At 39.1% G+C, this 25,660-nt stretch overlaps 1 protein-coding gene across 5 annotated transcripts in view; it reads right to left on the bottom strand.

Moving 5' to 3' along the window:
- The window catches only part of KLHL32 (kelch like family member 32), a 224,066-nt gene that overhangs the window by 164,577 nt on the left and 33,829 nt on the right, over positions 1-25,660 (bottom strand). For 4 of the 5 annotated variants that reach the window (XM_058435416.1, XM_058435418.1, XM_032155565.2 and 1 more), the window contains exons 2-3: positions 16,229-16,316; positions 7,114-7,294 (exon numbers count right to left, since the gene is read on the bottom strand). In XM_058435416.1, coding sequence (XP_058291399.1) covers positions 7,114-7,294; positions 16,229-16,251 — 204 coding nt within the window. In that variant the 5' untranslated portion in view covers positions 16,252-16,316. Of the gene's footprint in view, positions 1-7,113; positions 7,295-16,228; positions 16,317-16,740; positions 16,793-25,660 lie in introns of all 5 variants that reach the window. The other variant, XM_032155575.2, reaches the window with a different exon arrangement.

Genomic DNA, 25,660 nt, shown 5'->3' with positions numbered 1-25,660 from the left:
CTTTGAAAACTGGCACAAGACAGGGATGCCCTCTCTCACTGCTCCTATTCAACATAGTGTTGGAAGTTCTGGCCAGAGCAATCAGGCAGGAGAAGGAAATAAAGGGTATTCAATTAGGAAAAGAGGAAGTCAAATTGTCCCTGTTTGCAGATGACATGATTGTATATCTAGAAAACCCCATTGTCTCAGCCCAAAATCTCCTTAAGCTGGTAAGCAACTTCAGCAACATCTCCGGATACAAAATCAATGTGCAAAAATCACAAGCATTCTTATGCACCAGTAACAGACAAACAGAGCCAAATCATGAGTGAACTCCCATTCACAATTGCTTCAAAGAGAATAAAATACCTAGGAATCCTACTTACAAGGGATGCAAAGGACCTCTTCAAGGAGAACCACACATCAATATTAACCTCCAATGCAAATTAACTAAATGCCCTAATTAAAAGGCAGAGAGTGGCAAGTTTGATAAAGGAAAGACCCAATGATGTGCTGTCTTCAAGAGACCCATCTCTGGCCGGGCACGGTGGCTCACGCTTGTAATCCCAGCACTTTGGGAGGCCGAGGCGGGCGGATCACGAGGTCAGGAGATTGAGACCACTGTGAAACCCCGTCTCTACTAAAAATACAAAAAAATTAGCTGGGTGTGGGGGCAGGTGCCTGTAGTCCCAGCTACTCGGAGAGGCTGAGGCAGGAGAATGGCCTGACCCGGGAGGCGGAGCTTGCAGTGAGCCGAGATCGCGCCACTGCACTCCAGTCTGGGTGACAGAGCCACACTCCGTCTCAAAAAAAAAAAAAAAAAGAGACCCATCTCACATGCAATGACCCCAAAGGCTCAATGTAAAGGGATAAAGAAAAATCTACCAAGCAAACAGAAAATGGAAAAAAGCAGGGTTGCTCTTCTAATTTCAGATAAAAGATACTTTAAGGCAACACCAATAAAAGAAGACAAAGAAGGGCATTACCTAATGGTAAAGGGCCAATTCAACAAAAAGACATAACTATCCTAAACATATATTCACCCAACGCAGGAGCGCCCAGATTAATAAACAGAATTCTTAGGGACCTATAAAGAGACTTAAATAACCACATAATAATACTGGGAGACTTCAACACCTCACTGATACTATTAGATAGATCATTGAGGCAGAGAACTAACCAAGATATTCAGGACCTGAACTCAACACTTGACTGAATGGGCCTAACAGATATCTACAGAACTCCTCATCCAAAAACAACAGAATATATATTTTTATCATATGCACATGGCACATACTCTGAAATTGATGACTCAATTAGCCATAAAACAATCCTCAACAAATTAAAAAAACTGACATCATACTTATCACACTCTCAGACCGAAGTGCAATAAAAATATAAATCAATATTAAGAAAATCACTCAACACTACACAAACACATGGAAATTAAACAACTTGCTCCTGAAGGATTTTGGGGTAAACAATGAAATTAAGGTAGAAGTCAAAAAATTATTTAAAAATAATGAGAACAAAGATACAACACATGAGCATCTCTGAGACAAAGCTAAAGCAGTGTTAAGAGAGGAGTTTACAGTACTAAATGCCCATATCAAAAAGTTAGAAAGATGTCACTTTAACAATCTAACATCACACCTAGAAAAACTAGAGAAACAAGAGCAAACCAATCACAAAGCTAACAAAAAAACAGAAATAACCAAAATCAATGCTGAACTGAAGGAAATTGAGATTCTAAAAATCATATAAAAGATCAATGAAACTAGGAGTTCATTCTTCAAAAGAATAAATAAGATAGACAGCAAACTAGACTAATAAAAGAAAGACAGAAAATCCAAATAAATGCAATCAGAAATGAAAAAGGGGATATTACTTCCAACTTCACAGAAACACAAAAAAACCCTCAAAGACAACCACAAACCTCTATGTGCACAAGCTATAATTTAGAAGGAATGGATAAATTCATGGAAACATACAACCTCCCAAATTGAACCAGGAAAAAATTTGAATCCCTGTACAGACCAATAAGAAGTTCCAAATTTGAAGCAGTAAGAAAAAGCCTACTGATACGGTTTGGCTTTATCCCCACCCAAATCTCATTTTGAACTGTAGCTTTCATAATCATCATGTGTCCTGGGAGGGACCTGGTGGGAGGTAATTGAATTATGGGGGCCGTTACCTCTATGCTGTTCCTGTGATAGTGAGTGAGTTCTCATTAGATCTAAGGGTTTTATGAGGGGCTTTCCCCCCCCGCCCCCCTGCCCCGCCACTTTGCTCTGCACTTCTTGCTGCCACCACGTGAAGAATGACATGTTTGCTTCCCCTTCTGCCATGATTGTAAGTTTCTTGAGGCCTCCCCAGCCCTGCAGAACTGTGAGTCAATTAAATCTCTTTGCTTTATAAATTACCCAGTCTCAGGTATGTCTTTATTAGCAGCATGAGAACGGACTAATATACCTATTAACCTGAACATACCCAGGACCAAATGGATTTACAGCTGACTTCTACCAGATATGTAAAAAAGAGCTGGTACAATTCCTACTAAAACTACTTTTACAAACAAAGGAAGAAAAACTCCTCTGTATGTCTTTCTATGGGACAAATATCATCCTGATACCAAAACCTGGCAGAGACACAACAAAAAAAGAAAATTCAGGCCAATATCCTTGATGAACATAGATGTAAAAATCCACAACAAAATACTAGCAAACCAAATCCAGAAGCACATCAAAAAGCTAATCCACCACAATCAAGTAGGCTTTATACTTGAAATATAAGGTTGGTTCACTATACGCAAATCAATAAATGTGATTCATCACATAAAGAAAACTAAAAACAAAAACCACATGATCATCTCAATAGATTTAGAAAAGGCTTTTGATAAAAATCAACTTCCCTTCATGTTAAAAGCCCTCAACAAACTAGGCATTGAATGACTATACCTCAAACTAACAAGAGCCATCTATGACAAACCCACACCAACATCATACTGAATAGGTAAAAGCTCGAAGCATTCCCTTTGAGAACTAGAACATGACAAGGATGCCTACCCTCAGCACTCCTATTCAACATAGTACTGGAAGTCCTAGCCAGAGTGATCAGGAAACAGAGAGAAATAAAAGGCATCCAAATAGGAGGAGAGGAATCAAACTATCCCTGTTTGCAGATGATGTGATTCTACACTTAGAACTCTCCACATAGTCTCTGCCCCATATCTCCTAAATCTGATAAACAACTTCAGCAAAGTTTCAGGATACAAAATCAATGTACGAATATCAGTAGCATTTCTATACACCAACAACATCCAAGCTGAGATCCAAATCAAGATTGCAATTTCATTCACAATAGTCACAAAAAGAATAAAATATCTAGGAAGACAGCCAACCGGAGAGGTAAAAGAGCTCTACACAGAGAATTACAAAACACTTCTCATTGAAATTAGCGATGATACCAACAAGTGGAAAAATATTTCATGCTCATGGATAGGAAGAATCAGTGTCGCGAAAATGGCCATAGTGCCTAAAGCAATGTACACATTCAATGTTATTCCTATCAAACTACCAATGATGTTTTTCACAGAATTAGAAAAAACCTATTCTGAAATTCATATGGAACCATAAAAGAGCCCAAATAGCCAAAGCAATCCTAAGCAAAAAGAACAAAGCTGTAGTATTGTTTGTAGTATAGTTTGAAGACACATTACCCAAGTTCAAACTATACTACAAGGCTACAATAACCAAAACAGCATGATACTGGTACAAAAACAGGCACATAGACAAATGGAACAGAATAGAGAGCCCAGAAATAAAGCTGCACACCTAAAACCATCTGATCTTTGACAAAGTCAACGAAAACAAGCAATGGGAAAAGACCATATTCAATAAACGATGCTGAAATAACTGGCTAGCCATATGTCAAACATTGAAACTAGACCCTTTTCTTTCACCATGTACAAAAATCAACTCAAGATGGATTAAAGACTTAAATGTAAAACCTAAAATGATAAAAACCCTGGAAGATAATCTAGGAAATACTACTCTGGACATAGGCCCTGACAAATATGTCATGACAAAGACACCAAAAGCAATTCCAACAAAACCAAAAATTGACAAATGGGACCTAATTAAACTAAAGAGCTTATGGACAGCAACAGAAACTATCAACGAACACATCCCACAAAATGGGAAATTATTTTGCAAACTATGCATCTGACAAAGGTCTACTGTCCAGAATCTATAAAGAAGTTAAACAAATTAACAAGCAAAAAATAAACAACCCCATAAAAAAAGTGGGCAAAAGACATGAACAGACACATTTCAAAAAAAGACATACATGCAGCCAACAAGCATATAAAAAAGTGCTCATTACTAATCATTAGAGAAATGCAACTCGAAACCACAATGAGATACTATCTCACACCAGTCAGAATGACTATGATTAAAAAGTAAAAAAATAACAGATGATGGAGAGGTTGCGGAGAAGAGGGAATGCTGATACACTGCTGGTGGCAATGCAAATTAGTTCAGTCATTGTGGAAAGCAGTTTGGCAATTTCTCAAAGAATTTAAAACAGTATTACCATTTAACCCAGCAATCCCATTACTGGGTATAGACCTAAAGTATTACAAATCATTCTACCATAAAGACACCTGCATGTGTATGTTCACTGTAGTGCTATTCACAATAGCAAAGACATGGAATCAACTTAAATGACCATCGGTGGTATACAGGATAAAGAAAATGTGGTATGTATATACTGTGGAATACTACACAGTCATAAAAAAGAATGAGATCATGTCCTTTGCAGCAACATGGATGGAGCTGGAGGCCATTATCCTAAGCTAGCTAACACGGGAACAGAAAACCAAACACCACATATTCTCGCTTATAAGTGAGAGCTAAACACTGAGAATACATGGATGCAAAGAAGGGAACAACAGACACTGGGGCCTACTTAATGGTGGAGGTTGGGGGAAGGGAGAAAATTGAAAAACTACCTATTGAGTATTATGCTTATTACCTGGGTGATGAAATAATCTGTACACCAAAACCTCATGAAACATAATTTACTTATATAACAAACCTGCACATGTACCCCTGAACCTAAAATAAAAGTTCAAAAAAAAAATTCAATACTGAAACCTAAGTAGAGAGAAGTTAACACCAAGAAGGCTATATTATGGTCCATTAAAAGACAAAATTCCTATTCCATAATCTGCATACAATCTAAAGTGTTTTGCTGATTCAAAAGCCCCTCTGAATAATATGACCTTTCTGAAAGAAGAATACCTGACAATGTGAGTGAGGGTGTGTGAAATGTATAATTATATTAATGGAACTAAAAGGCCACTTTACAGATATTCTGTATCATCTTTGTAGTTTAGAATTAAATCCCTACTTTTTATTTCAGAAACAGACATTTCAAGTAATTACCTCTTTATCTTCTACATTACTCAATTTCATCACATTTAATAGGCTTTTTAAAAAAGGCTGTCTTCTATGATTTGGCATCTTTGAAAATTCTCTGTGACTGCTAGTTGGCAATTAAGTGCAGTTGATATTGTCTCTTAAATAACAAAAGCAACAGTATTATTAGAAATATTCAAACCAATCAACAAATTGCTCATGGGCCTAAGTTGGTGTCTGTAACATTTAGACTTTACTGGGGGAAATTAAAAAAACAACACAACACAATTAAATTAATTTATATTCCCATTTATATGGAGATTCATACCGTTATGTTTCAAAAGTATTAGTCACTTGTTAACTGAAAAAAGTTGAAAAGAAAATTAAATAGGCATTGAAATAATGTATATTTAGAAATTAATATTTCAAAACATTCTGGCTAATAAATGTCCAGGTTTGCTATTTTATGTCCATATATGAAGCAGACTATCACACTCGTTAAGAGTCAAATATAGATTTCAATTCCAGATCTGCCATTTAGGAGCTATGTGACTTCTTACTTATCCTCTGAGTTAGTGCAAATTACTTAGTCTTTGTTATTGTTTCCATATATGCAAAATGGTGATTTTAATAGTATGTATATATATGTGCACAATGGGTTGTTGTGAGGATTAAGTGAGATATGCATATAAAATCCTTTGCTCACCATGTGAATTACAAGAAGTGCTAATAAGTGGCATTTAATCAGCTATCACCATATTGTATACTTTCATCTTCAAGAAAAACAGCAATCTTATTACCACATATAATTTGCTGTTGGAAATCAACCCCAAAGCTCTGGTAAACAAGATGTGTCTTCATTAGCCACATGTACTGACCATGAAGGTCCATTAGGCCTATGAATCTCTGTCCTTGGAGCAAATAATTAGAAAGCACTAAGAGTATACATAGGCCAGGCGCTGTGGTGTGTGTCTGTAATCCCAGCATGTTGGGAGGCCGAGGCGGGCAGATTACTTGAGGTCAGGAGTTCGAGACCAACCTGGCCAACTTGGTGAGACCCCGTCTCTACTAAAACTACAAAAATTAGCCAGGTGTGGTGGCATGTCCCTGTAATCCCAGCTACTCAGCAGGCTAAGGAAGGAGAACCGCTTGAACCTAGGAAGCGGAGGTTGCAGTGAGCCAAGATCGCGCCATTGGCACTCCAGCCTGGGTGAAAGAGCAAGACTTTGTCTACAAAAAAAAAATATAGATAGATAGATAGATAGATAGATAGATAGATAGATAGATATATGGTATATATATTTCTGATATATATATATCAGAAACACTACATATACTTAAAGACTTTTAAATTTTAACAAATTGTCTTATAGCTTGGTCTTTGATCCTGAATCCAGAAGCATCCTCTCACTCCAGTTTGCACCCGCACATGGAGCACTACAGTGCCACATTGTCTCATGGTGGTAAAGTGCCAAGCACTCCTTGGCTCAGATGCCAGGGGAGGTCTGTTCTACATTGGAGGGACATCCAGGTGCCCTGCCCAGAGAGGACCCAATGGGGCACCAGGATGCATTCTACTCAGGAAACAACAACGGCCCCCACCATTCAGCTCTGGGGGTACCACCTAATTGGCTCCTGGTTTAGTGACAGCTTGGGAAACATTGTCATCCTCTCTTTATCAATATTTTAAGAGAAACAAACAATGCTGACTTACCCGGAAATAGTCACTGCATGCTGCTAGGACTGCCTTGTGAGCATGGAATTTCTGTTCCTCAGCAATCAGGGTGATGTCGCAGAGGATGCCATCACTCCTCTGCTGATTCAGCGCTGCCAGGACACTGTCATTGTGAGATTCGGAGTGGCAGAGCCTCTGGCCTGTCAGCATTTCTTGAATACTACAAAGGAGAGCAATCGAGTCAACGTTTTTCCTTTTACCAGCCCTGTGGGCCTGCTGCTCCCTCATTCCTTGAACATCAACTGAGGCAACACGGGTTCCAGTGCACTCTATGAGTGTGACCATCTGTTCCCTCATTTTCTTTCTCTCCACCATTCTCTTGTTCTCCCTTTTTCTTATTCTCTCTGCTCCCCTCCTTGCAGGGTCTTTCTCTCTTTTACTGGTGCCTCTCTGTCTGCATTTGTGTTTGTTGTGTTCATCTGTGGCTGCATACTGACCCAGGTGTCTGGACGTGCAAGCCTCTGTTTCTGGGCCCCGTCCCTTCAGTGTGTGAACATCTCTGAGTGCAAAACTTCCTCTGGATGTGCATCTGGGCATGTGTATATGTGTGTGTGACCCTTCCCACTCTGTCCTCTCTCTCTAATTCCCTGATTCCTTCCCCACCTTTGTACGTTACATGTCTCCCACAGGACACAAGACTCTGTTAACACATACAAGAAAACTGAGCCAATGTTAGGACAAAAAGGGCTGCAAGTGACCATTCCATGTAAAAGGCAATTAAACCAGAGAAGCTTATTATTAAACTTGGGAAATTGTGCACCATAAGAATATCAAAAGGAATGTATTGTAAATGAAAACAAATTTAAAGCTGAAAGTAAAATTTATCTATTATCAGCGTTTAGTTTCTATGTGTGATCATTATACTGGATTTATGAATGACTATATAATTTTCTTTTTGTTTCTACTTTGTGAGATTGCTAACCTTACACATTGTGAAACTTACCCCTTCACTCTCTACCCCAACCTAAAACATTTATCCTTGTGTCCTTTCAAAAGTCCTAGGTGAAGCTCTAGATCATTCTACAATAATACACAAGTAATGTCACAAACACAAAATGCAAACTTTCACTTTATAGACAGCTATGGACATTTCCAGTTTATGTCAATGGGAATCTACACAGTGCTCTAAAATCTCAGAACTGGTATTGGACTAAGACAAGTGATCTGCCAGGAATAGGTTACTCCCAGAGTGAAAGCAGGAGCCACCAAGCCCTGGTTCTGGCCAGCAGATCCATCTCAAAGCTGAGTAAAAATACCGTTGGGATGATTAAGCATTGTCTCTCCCATGTTGGTAATTCCTGTATCCAACCCCTCCCTCTGAATGTGAAAGAGTTTCTCAGGGGAGCCAGAGTTGCCACCAGCCTAGTTTGCATGGTGGGTTTATTTGGCAGGGCTCTGCTCAGCCTGTAGTGCCAGTTGGCTGGTAAATTACAGTTAGGTACAAATCACCATCTTAAAATTAACCAACTACTTCCTGTGAAATGCCAGAAGGCAGTCATTAAGCTTTATTGGACAGTTTTGACTGGGAAGCATCAGAAATGTCAGAAATATGGAAAGAAAAAACTTGACAGACGGTGATGATATAGGAAGTTCCTGTGGGAAGGTGGGAGGATTATTTTCAGTTGAAATGTAGCAGTGAGTTTTGAAATGGTTACTGTCATTGAATATTCATCTAGTAGCTCAAGCTATAGGCAGACTTTAAAATCAGTAATTAAAAACCGCATTCAGAAGCATAAATAATTTTTTGCAAGTTTCTATGCAAAGTCTAGAATGGAGATTGATTAGCATCACTCAATTAATTAGCATCTCAAATCAAGAAATGGAATAGTAATAGAAACATTGGATCAGCCAAGTAAAGCTTTAGGATAGTCTTTGAAAAATCTTTCCTAAAAGGATGACTTTATAATATATTTGAGAAACACATAGTGCTTACCATGTCCCATGAACTATTCTTAGTGATTTACAATGACTAGTTCATGTAATCTGCACAACAACACCATGAGGCAGGTACTATTATTATCTCTATTTTACAGGTAGAAAAACTGAAGGTCTGACATCTGGTATTTTGAGAACCTATCACGAAGAATATAATAATGTAACTCCTCCTCCTGCCTAAAGAAGAAAAAAAAAAGAGGTCAGGTACGGTGGCTCACGCCTGTAATCCCAGCATTTTGGCAGGCTGAGGCAGGTGGATCACTTGAGGTCAGGAGTTCGAGACCAGCCTGGCCAATATGGTGAAACCCCATCTCTACTAAAAATACAAAAATTAGCCACGCATGGTGGCACACACCTTAATCCCAGCTACTCAGGAGGCTGAGGCAGAATTGCTTGAACCCAGTAGGTGGAGGTTGCAGGAAGCTGAGATCATGCCACTGCACTCCAGCCTGGGCAACAGCAGAGCAAGACTCTGTCTAAAAAAAAAAAAAAAGACAATCATAAAGATCTCAAAAACCTATGCTTAAGGAGAAAAAAATCATGTAAGTCCCTATTAACTTTATATTATATATAATGAATCTCAAAATCAGCCTTTTAGAATAATATACATGAACAGAACATGATATAGCAGTAAGAAATATTTGAAATTTTGCTTCAAAAACATTTATCTTCATACTGTGACTGAAAGTTTTGGGATAGAAAATAGATTCTAATCATTGTAACCTTAGAAAATATATTTGAAATTTTCATAACTTATTTTCTCCCCTTTTATATCACCTTAAATGTTAAATAAATGTATATCAAAATTTCATTTGTAGTGGAAACAAAGAATATATTAAGATAATTGCCTTAAAAAGTTTCCTTACTCATTTTCCAAATGTAGTGCCACAATTCCTGTCCTTATTATTAAGACTGAGTCGTTATTTGCATTTTATATGTCTCTTGAGAATGAATAAATCTTGCCAGAAAAAGAGCAGCTGTAAACTGAAATTTGGCAAAGAATAAAAGGCTCAGCTTTTAAACAATAGTGATGCTGCACAATTTCACAGGATCATTCAGCTGGGCTTGAAAATTCAAGCTTCAAGAAAACAACAAGCCAAATATTTAAGACAACAGTTGGCACAAGATCCCAAATATTTTGGAACCAATATGTTAGGGATCCTTAAAAGCAGAAACAAATATTCTAACATTTGGCAAGAAATAAAGGCCTCTTAATCAACAAATCATTATTATATTCTGAAAGTAACTTCCCACTCAACTCTTGGATGTAAATTTGTAAAACACCTCAATCCTCTAAATGTTAAGGCACACGTGGCCACAGAACATAGCTGGAAGGGAGCAGGCCCACTTCACCAAGTCAATAGTCATAAACCAGGGAGGAGATAGATCGAAGACTGTAATGCACTATGTCTAAATTAAAATGGGGAGCAGACACATGCTTGCAAACAGCTCCCTCCGCATCTAGAACGTATATCAAATTAGCAAACTAAGCCTCTCAACTTAGAGCAATGTCCCCCAATTTTTTTGGAAATAAAGAAAAAGGAAGGAAAAGTATATCCTAAAACTTCTAAATTTCTGGAAAAAAGACTGAAAGCAAGAACCATATTTCTCAAGGAAACGCAGATTTGAGTGTCATCCTAAAACTGGAAAAGGTCTCCCACAGAAGCCATGTTACCACCTCATAATTCATCGGTGAGTGCAGAGAGTGTCCTGGCTTCCCCAATGCAACCTCTTTCTCTGAGGGATGCCCTAGAACTGCATCAGTACAAAAGAGTATATGCTATATTAATACTATAGTAACACCCTATTGTATTATATTGTATCAATACAATAGTAATCCTCTGTTGTAGGGATACACCTATACAGTAGACACTAACCACACATGGTCACTGAGCACTTGAAATATGGCCAGTCCAAATTGAGATGTACCATACAGGTAAAATGCACAATGAATGTCAAAGACAATATGAACAAAAGAAAGCAAAATAGCTCAATATTTCTGTACTGATTACATGTTTAAATTATAATATTTAGGGTATGTTGGGTTAAATAAAATATATTGTTAAAATTAATTTTATCTTTTTGAGGGCTGGGCATGATGACTCACACCTGTAACACCAGCACTTTGGGAGGCCAAAGTGGGCGGATCATCTGAGGTCAGGAGTTCAAGACCAGCCTGGTCAACATGGTGAAACCCTGTCTCTACTAAAAATACAAAAATTAGCCAGGTGTGGTGGCACATGCCTGTATCCCAGCTACTCAAGAGGCTAAGGCAGGAGAATTACTTGAACCCAGGAGGCAGAGGTTGCAGTGAGCCGAGATCGCGCCACTGCCCTCCAGCCTGGGCAACAAGAGTGAAACTCTGTCTCAACAACAGAAAAAAAAATTTTTTTACCCTTTTTAATATAGCTACCTGAAATTTTAAATTATAGATATGCTTCTCATTATGGTTCTATTGGGTACTCTACGAGTTCCCAGGGATATATGTCCCTCTATTTTTTTCCACCTGAACACTATAAGGGCTTTAGGCAACCCCCATCAGGCTGCCTGTGCGAACTGCTGTCCCTGTATTTCACAGGGCCCCACATAGGCCCTCATGCAAAAGTGGAAAGCCCCAGACTCTCTGAGCAGTAAGATGGCTTTTTAGTAATACCAGGGAGCAACCATTTGATCAGCCATATGTCAGTATCCAGTAATGGGGAAATAAATAAACGAGGTCTCAGGAAAGAGGATTATTCATAACTTTAAGCCTTTAACTTTCATTCTGGAATTGATCACAAAAACTAATAAATCAAATGCAGAGAATGATGTTCATTATATCGTATTCCCTACTCAGACTGAATCACTGCTTTAGTGCAAATTGCTGCTCTGCGGTCACAGAGTTAAATTTTTGGCCACAGAAATCCTATAGGGTTTGATGTTCATGGAAAGAATTTTGACTAAGTTCAGTCAGTTTTAAAGTTGTACGTTCCAAAAACAGCTATATGGTTTTAAACATCTGCATTTCAAATTTTAAAATTCAAGTCAATTTCTATGTCAGTGTTTACCTACAACCTGGATATATAAAAATTATGCAGTAGTTTTTAAGTAAGACTACCAATAAGGTGTTACATACTTACATATTAAAAACAACCAAGTGGCATAAAGATTCTCATTTCTTAACTAGGCTACTTTACACAAGAAAGAAAAAGGCTAGACAAAAAAAATCTGACAGTAATAATTATGCATAATTATCTCAATTCAGTCTATTGGTAAACTATCAAGTGAGTGTCTTAAATCACTTAAATTACGTAGTCAAAATCTTTTCATGAAAATTAAAGACATTAATATTTTAAAAATTATATTTAAGGTGGCAAGATATTAAAAGACCCTATAAAAAAATAATTTCATTTCTATAGAACACTTTATAATTTATAAACACTTTAAAATGAACTTGATCAATTAATAGCAATGGTCATAGTAATAAGCAAAGAAGATACAGTATGCCTAGACAATTATTAAATAATGAAAACTCTGTAGAAAGGAACTTAATTATAAATGAATAGTTTTGTTTCCTTCCTTCCCTCATTCATTTACCCAACAAATATTTATTAAGCCTGTGCCAGGTGTTGTGCTGCATACCGGGGATAAAATGGTGAGCAAACCATATGTGGTAGCAGCCCTCATGGAACATTCAGTGTAGTGGGGCAGTTACACATTAATCAAATAATCTGGCCTCCCTAAAGAAATAATACTTGAGCTGCTGGCTGAAGGATGAGAACAAGTCAATCTGTTAAAAATGAAAGAGAAGGTTTTCCAGGCAGGAGAACAGCAAATGCTATGATCCTGTGGCAGGAGGGAGCATGGCCCTCATAGAGTGTCTACAGAAAGTTAACAGCTAGGGACAAAGGAGAACATGGTGCAGGTAAGGCCCGAGCAGCAGAGGCCTGAGCCCACTTGTGCAGGAATTCTGGGCCAGGTTATCCTAAGGGCAATGGGAAGTCACAGAAAAGGTCACTCAAGCTGTTGTACCAAGACCTGGAGTGTGGTTGTGGTTCAGGTGAGTGATGGAGTTGGGCCTTGGAGCCCAAGGAGCATTCGGATGAAGTTTCAGAAAGATGAATGGGATTAAAACCTATTTAGAGGGCAAATCTACAGGTCTTGGTGTTAGATTATATATGGAGGTGAGTGGGAGGAAGATTTCCAGAGGACGCCTACATTTCTGGCTTATACAACTTGATATTTCCAGAATAGGAAACAGATGAAAGAGGATCAGAATTGTAGAAGAGAATGGTGATGAATTTGGTTTGGGACATGTTAAGTTTAAGTTGTCTTTAAGACATCAAAGCACAGATGTCAAATATGTAGTTTGATTCATGGATCTGGAACTCAGAAAGGAGTCTTTGCTAGAGATGTAAATCTGCGACTCATCTGCATAGGGAAGGTGACAACACAGCTGTATATCAAGAACATGGCTGAGAAACAAGTAACACTCAAAGGTTGCTGAGAAGACATGAAAGATCAGTTTGAAGCACAGAGGCAGGTTTGGGCCTAGTTGTGGGAAAGTATTGCCTCTTGAGTGGCAGGGAATCAGTGGACCAGAATCACATACTAAAACTCTGGGCACTTTTTGGCTTGTTGAATCTAAAGACTTTTGTGGAACTGGTCTCCACTAGACAATGTAGGCATGGAAATATGAATAGCTCGGTTCATCTGGATTGGGGCTTTCTCAAGCAAATGCATCAAAAATACAGGAAATAAGAGAACTTAAGGGTTTAGCAACAGTGATAGAATCTAAACTGCTTAAGAAGGAAAATGAGGAAAGGAAAGACTGGATGGGTTGGTAGAATGTAGCAGGGCCAGAAAATGAGACATTACAATGAGGTCAAAGTTCAACCATACTTTGAAAAAGGAGAGGAGGCTGTGGTAAGAGTAAAATGGCTGATAGCGAGATTTCAGAAACAGAGCAATTACTGAGGATGACAAGGTCTGAGGTGTGGCCATGAAACTGGGTGGCTGAGTGCAGGGAGAAGGTCTTTGGAGATAAGCAGATTTAGGGTCCAAGGACCATGAAGCAGACATATCCTCCATGCTGACGTGAGGGCCCTGGGGGTGTAGTAAGGGGTTTGTGATGAGGAGGAAGACTGCAAGCCAAGTGCCGAAATGCTCAGTGAATAAACAACGACCCCGACTACAGTTAGAAAGAGGAGAGAGATAAAGGGCACCATCTTCAGAAGAGCATGTCTTTGTTGTTTTTGTGGCTGCGGCTTTCTCAAACAATCAATTTATGGAGTAATGGTCTAGAAGCCAAACCATGCCCTAGGAGGATGACAATCTCTCTACCCATCCTTGAAATACATGGGATGTGAGGAAATAATAATGCCACTACTTTGAGAGGGCTACAAGGGAAATGGTCCTCAGAGGAGGATGGGTCTCAGTGAAGTCGGAGGCAAACAGAGCTTTTCAGGACAAGGTGATGATACAGCAGAGCATGTGGTTGTGTTGTGACACTTCCACATGGCACAGTGGGAGAGTCTGAGAGGTGGGGAAGGGAGGACTCTGGGTTGAAGCAGAGAAGGAGAGAACATCATAGAGATTATTGCACTGTGGAAGACAGATGACCGTGGGGTGGGAGTTGATTAATAAGAACGGGATGGCAGACTTAAAAGTAAAAAATTATTTTAAGTATGCACACTGATCCTGGTAGCCAGAAATAAATAACTTGGCTGAGGTGGTGACAGACAGACACCATGGTCTCCATGTGCTGTATTGGTTGGATGCCAGGTCTAGAACAGGGTTTCTCAGCCTCGGTATTATTGACATTTTGGGATAGGTTTTTTTGTTGTTGTTTTTGTTTTGTTTTGTTTTTTGCTGTAGGGGGCTGCCCTATGCATTGCAAGATGTTTAAAATAATTCCTGGCCTCTACCCAGTAGATGCCAAACGTATCCACAATCCCAGTGACATCCAAAAACACTGTCAGATATTACACAACGTACCCTGGTGGCAAAATCATCCACCATTGAGAATCACTGATTGAGAGCAACAGACTCACATAGGGAGTGCAGAGGCGTTACACCTGCTACAGCAATGTCACCAGTTCTCAACACATTTCTGGAACAAATCACCTCTAATAGCTTCAGAGTCACAGAAAGAAGCTGGTCTCATTACTTAACAGACACCCAATTCTTAAGAAAAATGTATTCCCCAGGTTTATCATCTCTCTTATTCTTTGCTCTGAAGATATTTTGACTGTTCCCTGAGAGGATGATGCAGATTTACCTCCAGTGAGACTATTCAAATGAATGCCATGCATTTTCTCATTGGCTGCCCCTCAGTTTCTGGAATGTGCCAAGCTCCTTCCTGCCTCAGGGCATGACCCCCTTCAAATCTCAGGTATACAGCCTTTCTCAGGAAGGCATTTTCTTGCTCTGTCTATCCTGTACTTTTCCTTCAGAGCACTTTCACCATTATTTTTGCGTCGTTACTGGTGTGCTTATTTGTTTAATGTCTGTTTTTGCCATAGAATATACATTTTAAGAGGGAAGGAACCTTATCTGTTTTATTCATAGCTGGGTCCTCAGCACCAAGCAGAGTGTTTGGCTTAATTAATATCTATTAAATAAATGAATTATTAAAAGGAAATGTTGTGAGCATTTTGAGAATAAGCATTGTACTCCCCAAAGTGATTGCCTTAGAAGGGGCTCTCCCTCTCTCTCTCTCATTCTCTCTCTTTCTCTCTCTCTCTATGTATATATATATATATATACACACACACACATCTCTCTCTATATATACACATCTATATATATAATATACACACACATATGTATATATATATACACACACACACGTATGTATAGATTTTTGATTCTTTTTTTATGTCATATACCTTTATAGTAGCATACCTTATGTTTGAGGGAAGTTAGCATCCTAAATAAGAAAAAAAGATGAAAAAATAGTATCATTCAAAGAATCAGGAAACATATTTAGGTTTGACAAATAACTAGGTCACAGCAGTTAGTCCTTGTGCCACCACAGTAAATTCACAAAAACTCTGACTAGTTTGATGATTCCTTCAAATATGCATTAAGCCCCTGCTTTGTGCTTGATCCTGGAACGTGCAATGTACCTATTTCAGGGCTCACTAAAGCACGCGAGGACATATCCTGCAGGGCATACCTGAGGCAGCGTTCAGACGGCATTTTCCAGCTGGGTTCCTCAGGTTCTCAGCCTTAGAAGTGTGCAGAGGAATCAGCAAGCATTCCAGCTGAATAAAAAGACAAGAGAAAAGGGTGCATTGAGCTAAATGCAGAAAAGCACACTCTGGGTCTTCCTGATGCTAAAGTTTCTGAATTCCAGGGAGGCAGCTTGGAGAGTTTTACTGTCCACATAAAACATTCTGACACAGTGCTCCTTTAACAAACAATTAATTGTTCTGGATATTTTTAAGTGTTTTCACATTATTGAAGTTTCAAGGACTAGGAAGTAAAATATGTCTCAGAATTAACAATAGTAATTAAGTGTTGAAGTAAAAATTAAAACAAGAGATGGGATGGCCAAAGGAAAAAAATTAAGATTGGATAAAATAAAGATACAATGATCTAAACCAAAAATACTAGTTGACTTGTCATTTATAGAGATTTTATTTTCCTTCCAAATATTATTAGTGGAATTAAATTAAAATCAAGTACCTCATGGCTAAGTGTCTGCAGAAATATAATTTTCCATTCGAGAAGCAGGTTTCTGAAAAGTAGGTGGAAAAAATAACATAGAGAGAATAAAAATCAGTAGGAAATGAAAAATGGATTCTTATAGGGGCTTCAATATTGCATAATTGAAATATGTAACAGGATGCAGTTGTCAGGCTTGAAATTGCTCTTTGGCTATTCAAGCACACTTATTCATTTAGTCCCTGCCCCCATCCCCTGTCATTGTTTTTAATCATTGGAGTAACTCTGACTAGAAAAATAAATTATTTGAATAGTCTGGGTCCTGGTCCATGACTACACTTTACAACCCTCAGTAGAGGGTCTAGCTCCCATTTTCTAATACACCCAAGTGGCTAAATTAATTATAATCTGTCTCAATTTTATTTTGGAAAGCAATAACAGGATGAAAATGCTTATGAAAGGAATATGTTAAACTGTGCCTATTTCTGATGATTTGTATAAAAGAGAGAGCTATGATTTACAATCCGAGTGAAATATAATATTTGTTATATTGTGTACAAACCCTCAATTGGTATGACTGCATAATACTTCATATAGTATATCATAGTTGGTTAAGTATTCCATTTTATTGAACATTAGGTTGTTGAGTTGCTTTCAACATTTTTCACACAACTATATTTTTGTTTCTTATTTTCTTTTTTTAATTATTAAAAATAGTAGGTCTCTACTTCCATTTATTTCTAACTTAAGTCTGGACAAACCTAAAAGTGAGTGTCATATTTTAATTGCTCCATTATGACTGAGCAGCACGGGCAGTCAGAATAATTCAAACCACGTTGTTTAATTAGCCAAGAGACTTGCTTAGCAACCTAATGTTGCTACAGTGTCCTTTCAGAATCTAGGTTATAAACTCGTCTTTTGTAGCCTAACACAAACTCCAACAGGCATGGACACTTGAGCTTTAAAACTGCAAAGAATATTTGTTACTATAGGGAGGTGTAACACCTTAAACTTTCTGAAAATCCAGTGTTTTTAAAACACTCCCAACAATTGAATGGAGAGCAAAAATCCTAAAGTTAAAATAATCTCAAATTAAATGGCATCTAACTAATAAATCTAACTTGATATGTTTCATTTCAAACATGATCATTAAAAATAATAAGATAGATGAAATTCTCTTTTACAGACATTTATCGTTTGGAGACCAACTCACTAAATCAGGTGTTTTCTAAAATTGTTGAATCAGAATCCACTATATACTACAAAGCTTAGGGGAATGGACACCATTTTAAAGGCGAATTAACTAGGTGCCCACCAGTGGTAGACTGGATTTTAAAAACGAAACATATGAGAAATACAACAGACAAACCAACCAACCAACCAAGCGACAACAAAACAGGTCTAACCTGGAGTCATACTCTAATTTTTTCTATTTTCCTCCCTTTCTGATCCTCTATCCCACTTTCTTTTTCTTCCTCTTCCTTCTCCTTCTTCTTTGTCAAATAGAGGATTGAGTTATTATCATTGATCCATACAAAGTCCCTCTCTCATTTATTTTCTTTAATTCCCACCCCCCATTTCTATTCCCCATCTTCCCATGTGCAACCTTCCTAATATGTTTGATATACATCTTTTCGTTTGTACTTTTTTAAAAAAATAAAAAAATAAATTAAAATAAATGTGGTACATATATACCATGGAATACTATGTATTAATAGCCATAAAAAAGAAGAAAATCTTGTCCTTTGCAGCAATATGGATGCAGCTGGAGGCCATTATCCAAAACGAATTAACGCAGGAACAGAAAAACAAATAACACGTGTTCTTCTCACTTATAAGTGAGTTAAGCATTGAGTATCCCTAGGCATAAAGACAGGAAACACAAACATTGGGGACAACTAGAAGGGGACTGGGGGCATGGGCTAAAAAACTCCATTGCTCGTCACCTGGGTGATGGGATCATCCGTATCCCAAACCTCAGCATCATGCAATATACCCATGTAACGAACCTACACATGTACATGCTAAATCCAAAATAAAAGTTGAAATTATTTTTTTCAAAAGGTGAGTTAAAATGAGTTAAGGATTAATCACCACTGGAAAAGGTTTGTTATATTTACTATTTTTACTACATATTATTTACTATTTATTATTCCCTATGTCCTCCATATATTTATATACTTGATTAAAATGCATATATTGAATTAAAATTTGTTAGCAAACACATTTGTTTTTGTTGTTTTGTTTTTCTGTTGAGACAGAGTCTCGCTCTGTCGCCCAGGCTGGAGTGCAGTGGCGCAATCTCGGCTCACTGCAGGCCCCGCCTCCGGGTCCACGCCATTCTCCTGCCTCAGCCTCTTGAGTAGCTGGGACTACAGGCGCCCGCCACCACGCCCGGCTAATTTTTTGTATTTTTAGTAGAGACGGGGTTTCACCATGTTACCCAGGATGGTCTCGATCTCCTGACCTCATGATCCGCCTGTCTCGGCCTCCCAAAGTGCTGGGATTACAGGTGTGAGCCACCGTGCCAGGCCCATATATTTGTTTTTATAAAAAGTTTCTCTCACCATAAATAGAGTGAACAACATGGCTACTTGTAAGCTCCAGGCAGATACCCCTTCTCCCTCTTCCCACCTCCTTGCACTTTTTCCCATGCCTGGTACGTGGATTAACCCAAGGCTGTTTTCCCCTACAGCCCAGGGAGATCCAGGCCGGTCTCCTGCAGTTCCCCTCCTTAGAATCCAGAAATAATCAGAGCTGAGCCAGCTGAGTGGAGCATTAGGAAGCAGAGCAATATGGAAAAAGGCCAGAGTTGCTCTCCAGGTAGCCAGCATTTAGGGCTGCTCACACACTCTCAAGAGAGAGAACTGCATTTATCACAAACCCCAAGGGAGTGCTATGCGGGGCTGGGAGCAAATGAGGTGGCTCTTTTTCTGTCACTTAAGAGGATCACCTTTGAGATCTCTTTCAACTGTGACCATCTACAATCTTCTGAGCCATTGGCACGACAAAGATTCTCTTCCAGACCAAATTCTAGTCGGCTCCTCTGAGCTTGGGCATGTCCTCAGGAGCTTTGTGGTCAACCACTGAATAATGAAAATAGTATTTTGGTGAAGAGAGAATTTATTGATTTTACTGAATATTTAAAGACAAGGAATATATAAAAATAGTTAAGAAAACATGTTAAAATTTTAAGTATCCATCAGCCTCTCAGTTCAGCTTAATGAGTCCAGGAAGGAGGAAGGGATTTGCCTCTATTGCATAACTACTATAAAAAAGCAAGGCAGGGAGGGTACCAGAATAGCCACCCCAAAACATGCCTCCTTAGCACATGGATCATTTTGACCTAAAAGCCATTGAGAAGCAGCAGATGCAGCAGTAGCTGTAAACACAGGGTACCGTTATCCTTTTGCAAAGAAAATTTACATTTATAAAGAATATTTTCATAATTTCTTTTTGTAAATGAAGTTCTCTTCCTCTCCTGGACCAGGAAGGGAGGACTCCTAACTCTTATCAATGGAGAAGGTACTGACTTCAATCTGCACAACAAACCTTACTCAACAATCCTTGTTTACAGTACTTTTCCTGGTCATCTTTCTGTAACTTGTCTTTCCCATCCAGAAGCCCCAAACCCCTTTTCCTTTGATTATCCTAAGATCGTATATAAGGCCAAGTTCTAATCACTCCTTTGGGTTAGTCACCACTGGGTGCACCCATGTGTTATCTGTGATGAACATGGAAATAAATTTATGTTTGTTTTCTCTTGCTAATCTCTTGGTTGTCCCCTATATGGAGGCCCTGCTGAAAAATCTAAGATAGACAGAGGAAAAAAGATTTTTCCCCCTCCCCTACAACAGGCATAGTGGTTTCCATTTAACAGTGTAAAAGTTCAGCTACTGTAGCAACTTCTCAAAGTGAGTAATGACCCTCAAAAGACTAGTACCACAAATTTCAGTCTTTGTGATTAAAAATACAACCAAATAAATCCAGCTTGCAAACAAAAATAAAACACACATTTTACAAAATGAAGCTGTTTGCACATATCGATATGCAGCTAGGCTAGGGTAGTTTCTTATCTTTCCCAAGACTCAATTTCTTCATTTTCTAAAAATACAGATAATACCACCTTATCACAGGGCTGTATAGTGTATGTAGTGTACCTAGTGCAAAGGCTGACATATCACAGGGTCTCAGTAAACATCGTGTGTCTTCTTTTGTTATAGAATACAAATATGAATCATGTAGTGATTTGCTCCAGTGACAGGTATCTCGTGAATTTTTTCTTTTGTTTCACTTTTTGCTAGTGTAGTTCATATGCCAAATACTAGTGTTTTTAATACCAAAAATGTGTATAGCAGCAATCCTTCAAGGACTGTTCTCAAGACAACTTTACAGCTGGTGAAGACTCAGACCCCCGTCTCCAAGCTCTCCAGAGGAAGCTGGGCATTTACCCCCAGAAACACAGCAAACATTTCTTAAAATATAGCAATTTTTTCGCATAATTGAAATTATTTACCACCCTCACCCTTAGGAAATACTCATTAGTGGAATGTCCTCCATTTCTGGTAAGTCTCTTTTCAAATATAATGTGGTACATAGGATTGATGGGGCCTAACCTCTTTATAGTCTTTATTTTTATTAAAATGTTTCAAAGTTGCTAGAGTCTCACTTGGGTTTTTTTGAAGTCAAACTAGAAAATATATTTACACAGACAAAATGAATATCTTATTAAACCATAATAGTGAGCAAGTGAAACATGATTAAGCCTTCCAAACTAGCTGGCTAGCTTTTAATTACTTACTTCTAGTTGATCTTAAAACCGCCACTGGCAAGTCACATGACCGAACAATACATAACTAAACTCCCACTAGTTACCTTATGGGTAACATCTCTGACTATGGGTCACGGTAGTAACGGTGCTTATAGTTATTTTTCAGAAACTAGGGGGCAGCTTTTGTCTAGTTCAAGCCAGTTGAGACCTTCAACTTCACAAGTTGGTTGCACAGGTTGGGCCTGCAATAGCTGCCTGAAGAGGGACCTTTTTGATATCAGAGAGCCAAAAACTCCATTATCACATTATGCTAGTGCCACCATTTTCTGCACATATATCCTATGAAGAACCATATAGCTCAATTACCCTTGTGCAGAAGCCCTAATTACCTCACCTTTCCGACTCACCAATCATCTTTCCCTATACTTTAGACTACCCCACTTTCTGTCACATACATACCTCCACGCCCTATTTTCAGAGAGGTGGATCTGAGATTTTTTTCCCTGGCCCTGCACATTGCAGCCTTGTGAATAAAATCTTTTCTTTTTTTGCAAAAACTGTCACCACAGTGATTGGCTTGCTGCATACAGGCAGAACGAGCCCAGCCAGTAACAAAAGGGGGAGGAAAAAAGTAAGTGTCCTATAGGTCTTGATGACATATAAAGAAAGAAGGACTAGACAAAGTAAGTTAGTTTAACATAATCAATAAACATAAGATACTAAAAATTAAGCTACCTTAATTATGTGGATGCATACCAATCCTACCAACATAGAAGAGACTGGTGAAGAACTCAACTCTGACCTTTTTCTTCTCTTCCCCAAATTCCTATCTAAGGGGTCTGAGGAGTCATGCCCTACAAACCGTAAAATCTCATCCGAGGGGTTTTATTTAACCCTATATAATGTGGCTTACTTTCTGACCTGACTCTGGCATAATATCACATGGCAGATAAAGAAGGAAATCAAAATATTTTAACCCCAAATATGTTTTATTTGCCATGTCTTGAAATAGTCCTCCAAAGCTGACTCTTGTGGGGAAAATCTACATTCTGAAGAGAATCCCCTTCCTTGTCCTTCATTTTTTTCCTGATCCAGGAGACAACTGACTTACAATCTATTCTTTCCGAAGCCTCTACCTGGGGACTACTTCTGTATAATGAGAACATTGGTCTCCACAACCCCTTACCTTAACCCAAACATTCCTTTCTGTTGATTCTAGGTCTTTAGACAATAATTAAACTCTTTCAACCAAATGCCAATCAGAAAATCTTTGAATCTACCTATGACCCGGAAGCCCCCGCTTCCAGCTGTCACACCTTTCTGGACCAAACCAGTGTACATCTTACATGTATTGACTGATGTCTTATGTCTCCCTAAAATGTATAAAACCAAACTGTATCCTGAACACCTTGGGCACATGTTCTCAGGATCTCCTGAGGGCTGTGTCAGGGGCCCTCACTCATATTTGGCTCAGAATAAATCCCTTCAAAATATTTTACAGTGTTTGGCTCTTTTTGCCAACACTGGTTTATTCTTGCTATTATCACATATTTGTTTAATAATGTTTTAGTGTAATACTCCAATAATACCTTATAATTGTTACAGAGAAAAACAAACAGAAGTTTATTAACATGTTCAACATAAATACATGTGGGAGCCCCCAGTGATGAGTAACTCAAAGGAGTGGTTAGAACTTGGCCTTACATACTATCTTAGGATAATCAAAGGTAAAGGGGTTTTGGGCTTCTAGATGGGAAAGACAAGTTATGGGAAGATGACCAGGAAAAGCACGGTAAACAAGAACTGTTCAGTAAGAATAGGGAAAATGCTAGTCCTCCTCTTCCTGCACAGGTCATCATGTGAGTGGCAGTGCAGGCCTTTCTCAGTGTCATGTTAAAAGGAAATGATGGTGATGGCAATGATGATAATGACAAAAATGATAAAACCTTAATTAAACATGTAATAAGTGTCCAGCACTGTGCTAACTTTTCCCTACCTTATTTACTATCCCTATTCTGTATGGATTTGGATAATAAGGCACAATGAGGTCAAGGAATTTACTGAAAGACACACAAGTAATAAATAGTGAAATCAGGCTTCAAATCCAACAGAGCCCGTACTCTTAACCACACCTAACAGTAAAAAAGGGAACCTATTCTAGGACACGGTCATACCCTAAAGTGCTAAAGAGACCAAAGACCAACAGCCTCAGGCACCTAGTAGCAGGGCAGGTGAGCTAAGGCAACATCAACTTTGAATCAGTACAAAGGAAGTTTCCAATAATCTAAGACGCACACAGACTATGTAAGGTAATACCTCTGTCACTGCAAGTGAAAAATAGGACCATAAGACACTTGGCATTGTTCTGAAGATGATTCAAATGCTCCTAGGCCTTCCTGATCCATAGAAACCAAAGGCCAAGGATCAGAACCTGCAATCACCGTATGCTAGTGTCTCCCAAGGAGGCCCCGATGTGAGCTGAATTGTGTCCCCCCACAATTCATGTCTTGAAGCTTCCAGTACCTCAGTATGTAACTGTGTTGGAGATTTGGCCTTTGAAGAGGTAATCAAGGTTAAAAGGTTACTGGGTGGGCTCTAATTCAAAATGACTGGCATCCTTCTAAGAAGAGATTAAAACACACGTGAATACAAAGGAAAGACCCCGGGAGGACACAGGGAGAAGGCAGCATCTGCAAGCCAAGGAGAGAGGCCTCAGAAGAAACCAACCCTGTTAACACTTTGATCTCAGACTTGTAGCCTCCAGAATTGTGAGAAAATAAATTTGTGTTGTTCAAGTCACCCAGGCCGTGGTACTTTGTTATGGCAGCCCTTTGCCAGTCTCTTCCATGCTACTATGGCTTAGAAGCTGTGCCAGGTCTGCAGACCACACTACCTCCAGGTCTGGGATGGTCTGTGCTCTGCTCAGACAAAGCTGGACCACAGGCATGCTGAGCAATCCACGACGTTGGAGGCCTCCTGGGGCCTGAGACAGTGGCCTCTCCACTACTGTCCTCTCGGAGCATCTGGCCCCCAGCTTTCACTTTTCCAATCAATGCTCATCTTTCTCTAGGCGCTAAACCCCACCACTCTTGGAAGAAATTTTCTCTGGGAAGTTGCTTTCAACACCCAGGCATATAATTTGCTTGTTTTACCAGAACACTCCCTTCCAGCTTTCATAAGTACTGTGGGGGCCCAAGCAGAGAGGGTTGAGGGTCCAAAGTGTAGACGCACAGCCATACGCTTGAAGCACCATCACCTCCCAACACTCCATCCCTGAGGCCAAGCTATGTGTGCACCTGCATGCCTTCTGCATAACTTAGGGTGATTTTTTTTCCTTGGCACTCCTTCTACCAAGCTACCTTCCATGGGTAACGCACTAGTCTTGTCAGATATGACCCTTTCTGAATTCTTTCCAACGCAGTCCTGCTGCTGGATCCACCCACAGAGGGAAGGGGAAACACTGCCTAGCTCCACATGCTGAGAGATGTGAAGATCCAGTTCTAGCCAAGATAACTGGATACAATATGGTCAAATGAATACAGGCAATAGCTCTTGGCCCACTTGATCATCTCACTGCCCTGCTTAAAGCTGTTGAGATAAAGTCGAACTTCTTAAAATAGTACCCCTGCCAACACTTCCAGCCTTGTGTTTTACCACTTGATCCTTCTTCTTCTGGTTACAGTCATACAGACATACTCATCAACACTCAATTGTTCTCTCCCCTCAGGGTACCAGTAACTGCCATCTTCACTGTTTAGAACTTTCTACCCCTCCTTTTTGCCTAGTTAACCCCTATTCATCCTGCAGGTTTCAGATGTCACCTCCTCTGGGAAGCCCTCCCTGATCCTCCCAGGTCACAGTTAATTACTCTCCTATATGATCCAATAGCACCTATAGATCCCCACTCACAGCATAATCAGCACTCTATATAATTACTTGTTGGGGCAGGGGATCTACTGCCCTAGTTTCATTTCTACCCATAACCCTTCCCTAGACAATAAGTTCTTTAAGTGAGGTGATCATTCATTCTGGAATGGTTACGTTTTGCATATTGTCCCAGTGCAATTTACTAATCACACTTGTTCTCTTTTGTTTCCCAGTTTGGATCGTAAATTATCTGGTCATCCTGTCTATATGGGCAGGATCCACATCTATCTTGCTCACTGTTTT

This window comes from Hylobates moloch, unplaced genomic scaffold, assembly GCF_009828535.3.
Source record: "Hylobates moloch isolate HMO894 unplaced genomic scaffold, HMol_V3 SCAFFOLD_2, whole genome shotgun sequence".
NCBI lineage: Eukaryota > Metazoa > Chordata > Mammalia > Primates > Hylobatidae > Hylobates > Hylobates moloch.
Note: the sequence above shows the minus strand (reverse complement) of the source record. Positions and strands in the feature narration are given on the sequence as shown.